General features: G+C 47.5%; 1 protein-coding gene across 1 annotated transcript; it reads right to left on the bottom strand.

Moving 5' to 3' along the window:
- Positions 1–2,855: 2,855 nt before the first annotated feature.
- On the bottom strand, positions 2,856–3,530 carry CUNH1orf122 (chromosome unknown C1orf122 homolog; the record flags this gene model as incomplete). Its single annotated transcript, XM_006158616.2, has 2 exons — positions 2,856–3,330; positions 3,492–3,530. Coding segments are annotated over 2 exons (135 nt in total), but the record flags the coding sequence as incomplete, so codon positions are not given.
- Positions 3,531–3,535: the final 5 nt, after the last annotated feature.

The raw sequence follows: 3,535 nt of genomic DNA, 5'->3' as shown, positions 1-3,535 counted from the left end.
TCCTTTCCTCTAGCACTCTCTCCCCCCATCCTCCTGTAAGCCTGATCTCTAGTGCCAAGGACCTCAGAGAAAAGAGGGCCTCTGACTGACTTGGAGCTAGAAGGGACCTTCATGGTGGCTGGTTTCCCAAACCTTGTGTGAGCCTAGCGTGAGGTTAGAGAGAACCTGCAGAATGAAATCAGACGCGCTTCTTCCCACGTGACCTTAACCACTGTCACCTAAAGACTGGTACTTTGGGCTCCCACAGCATCTCCAGCTGTGCTGCCCTTTGGAGTGCTCGTCAGCACGAGGGACCGGAGTTCATGGGCTTAGTTTTGTCTGGCACCATCAAACCAACCTGAGTGAATTTGGCCCTTCCCAGGCAGGCGGGCGGGGGCATTGAAGGAAAGTGGCCCGTCTTTCCTGTCAGGGTCTGGCCAATCTCCTGGGTGTACCACGATTTTGGTGTCAGGAGTGGTGTCATTTGTTCAATTCCACCTCCCTTTAGAAGGAGATCATGGTACAATGCTCAGGAGAGGCCTTAAGATATCAAGACCTCTCTGGGTCATCGGCAAGGGACTTCCCTTCACCACCTCTGGGGAAGTCGGTAGACTGGAGAGCTGTGTTCTGTTTTCAGGGTCAAGGCAGGGGGCTTATGGGGATCATGCAGGGTGGGGGTTTTCCTGAGAGACTTTGTGTAACGCTGAATGTGTCCAGAGGGACAAGTTTGCAGAACCTCATATTGGTATATTCAAGAAATAATAAAAAAGCACTTTAGGTTATTTTATCGTTAACTCAATTGCTGCAATTTCTTTTGTGTGTATATATACATGCATATATATATATATAAATATATTTATACTTTCCACAAAGTTTTATTTTTTGCTCAGAATAAAAGTTAAATTGAGGTGTGAAAAGAAAAGCACTTACCTTGGTGCAATATGTGTGCTTGATGGCCGTTGTTCCATGTGGCCCTGGCCTGGCCTGGCCGTCCTTCCGCTCCAGCGGCCCTGTGCTGAGGCTGTCCAGAGGGAAACACTATTATGCATCCTCAGCAACCTTCAATCTATGCAAGCCTTGCCTGTGTGCTCCCGGGCGCCCCCTCAGGCTCTCTGCAGAACTGCTGTGGGTCCCGTCTGCTTCTGCCGACTGTGGAGGCCCTTCTCCATCACTTCTTGGTCCCTTGGCATCTTTCCCTGAATGAAGGAACAGGTTGTTCCTAGGTAAAAACCTGGCACCTTCTGGACTTTTGTATTTGTAATCACGTTGATTGTCCTTAATCTTAAAAGATTTCTCCAGGGTCAGAAACCATTGATCTGTGGAAATGCAACAATATTGCTCAAGAGTTTACAATTTTCTTAACACCACCAATCAGAACTATGTTTGGGGGAGGTGTTGGGGGCACATGTGAGCCGTTTCCTTATTGCTTCCGGTACCACCTGTACTGGTTCTTTAAACAAAAAGGCCTCCAGCCTTCATTAGATCCAGCAAACAAAAACCATCAATAATCCGCTTTACCAACTTTCTTCCTTCTCCTTCACCTCCCCACATCTTATCTTCAGGTCTCAGGCTATGGAACAGAGAAGTTTAAAAATACCTTTCAGCCAAAGCAGAAAGAATTTCTTAGATCCAATATGCAAATGGTTCTGCTATGACATAGATTGAAAATTGTCCATCCTTTAATACTTGTGGAGGGGCAGGAGGAGGGACAAAAGGACTACGCATATTTCTGATTGGTCAGTCAGTTTAGCCTGCTCCTCTCCTGTGTTCTGGGGGAGAGGGAGAGGGTCCTGCGTCTCTCCTCGTGCACTCTGGGGAAGCCGCTGCTCAGTCTGGGCATTTCTCACTATTACTCCTGTGCCAGAGGGCTTCTCAGTCTGCACTGAAAAATGCAAATTAAACTGGATCTTTATGGCACCGTGTACATAGTACAAGCTTTTTTACTGGAAGTGAGGTTTAAAAGCACACACTGCCCTTTTGGTGGTGTGCCTGCCGGGCCAAAATCTGAGTGATAATGTCATGTCACCTTCTCAGCTCAATGCAGTTTCTACTTTTTCTTATGGGAAAACTTTTCATAAAACCTTTTTTCACCAAAACCCAGGGGTGTTTTTTGCAATATCCTGTCCTCCTTGTAGTGGTGCCAAGTCAGAGGCTTCTCTTGCCCTTTTCCTTCTGTGTTCAGGCCTCCCAAGGGCTGTTTGACTCATTGTCTGTATACCCTTTGTTGTGTTTTGGAGAATGTGGGGTGGGGGTCGGAGTTCAAGGTGGCTCTTCCTTGTCCTGTGAACTAGTCACTGCCTGGGGAAGGCGGCTGGAAACAGGATTTTGCTCAGTCTCTGGCTTAGCTTCTAGCCAGGAGAGGCAAGAGCCCTGAGAGCCTTCTTTTTGACACACACTAATGTGATGGTGATGGTCTTGGTGACAGTTTTTTAAATCTCAAATTGTTTTATTTGGATTATGTAAAAGTCTATCAAATTTATTTAAGTGTGAAACATGGGAACAACGGACTTCCACTGAGCGATATGAAAACGTTACAGGTTCAGTACTTCCAAAGGAAGAAACCTCCATACCCAAAAAAGAATAAATATGAATTTGTATTTTTGAAGAATGTGAAATAATGGTGTTTGCTTAATTGCTCATTTTGTATAAACTTAATATTGTACTTTAAAAATATCTGCTAAGAAGTGAAAATTTAACTTTTTGGAATTGAAAAAGCAATATTAAATACTAATGAAATCCTAATTAAATGCTTCTTTAAATCTGGTTGTATCTGTGGCATTTCTTCCCAAGCCTGCCCATGATTGATTACCCACCACTCTACCCACCCAGCCATCAGTCTTGGGGAGCGGGGTTAGAAAGGAAAGGACGGTCACCAGGAGGGTCTGCAGGTTTCCTTTTAATCAAGGCTCTGCCAAAGGTGTTTGTGGGACTAAGAGCCCCAAAGCATGAAATGGACATGTAACACCACCTGGATCCCCCAAAGCAGCCCAGGCCACTTGGCTAGCACTGCTGCTCTGCCCGAATCCTGGTAATCACGGCTGGATATTCGTTGGCTGCATTTCAAAGCGCAGCACTGCCTTCAGCCAGGATGAAGTGGGAGCGAACCCAGCTGCTAGCAGAGCTGCCACCCCAGGCTGAGAGCCAAGTACCAGCCACCGCCAGTGAAGACTGGCCCCTTTATTGAAGGGAGTTGTTCAGAGTCCAGCCACCAGCTCTGGGGAGGGAGAGAAGTCAGGGCGCCCAGCTTGGAGATGGTCAGGGCTCCGCAGCTCCATCGCCAGCATCCTTTGGAAAGCCACCTCTGGAGGAGACAGCTGGCTGGGGGGCCGCTCCCGATTTGGTTGAGACGTTCTAGTTGGAACAGAAGGGACCAGAAGTGAGGCTGGGAGGAAAGGCCTTGCATTAGGCCCCGCAAGGATATGGCCACTTGGCATCTGGATAGTACTTAACTTTTCCAAAACCTCTCGCCCAGATCGAAGATTAGGGGTAAAGCGGTGGGGACAGTTTTCTACCTTCCAGGAGAAGCCAGGGCTTGGCCGGTCCAGCCAGTGGGTAG

Source organism: Tupaia chinensis, unplaced genomic scaffold (genome assembly GCF_000334495.1).
Source record: "Tupaia chinensis unplaced genomic scaffold, TupChi_1.0 Scaffold000604_1, whole genome shotgun sequence".
Taxonomy (NCBI): Eukaryota; Metazoa; Chordata; class Mammalia; order Scandentia; family Tupaiidae; genus Tupaia; species Tupaia belangeri.
Note: the sequence above shows the minus strand (reverse complement) of the source record. Positions and strands in the feature narration are given on the sequence as shown.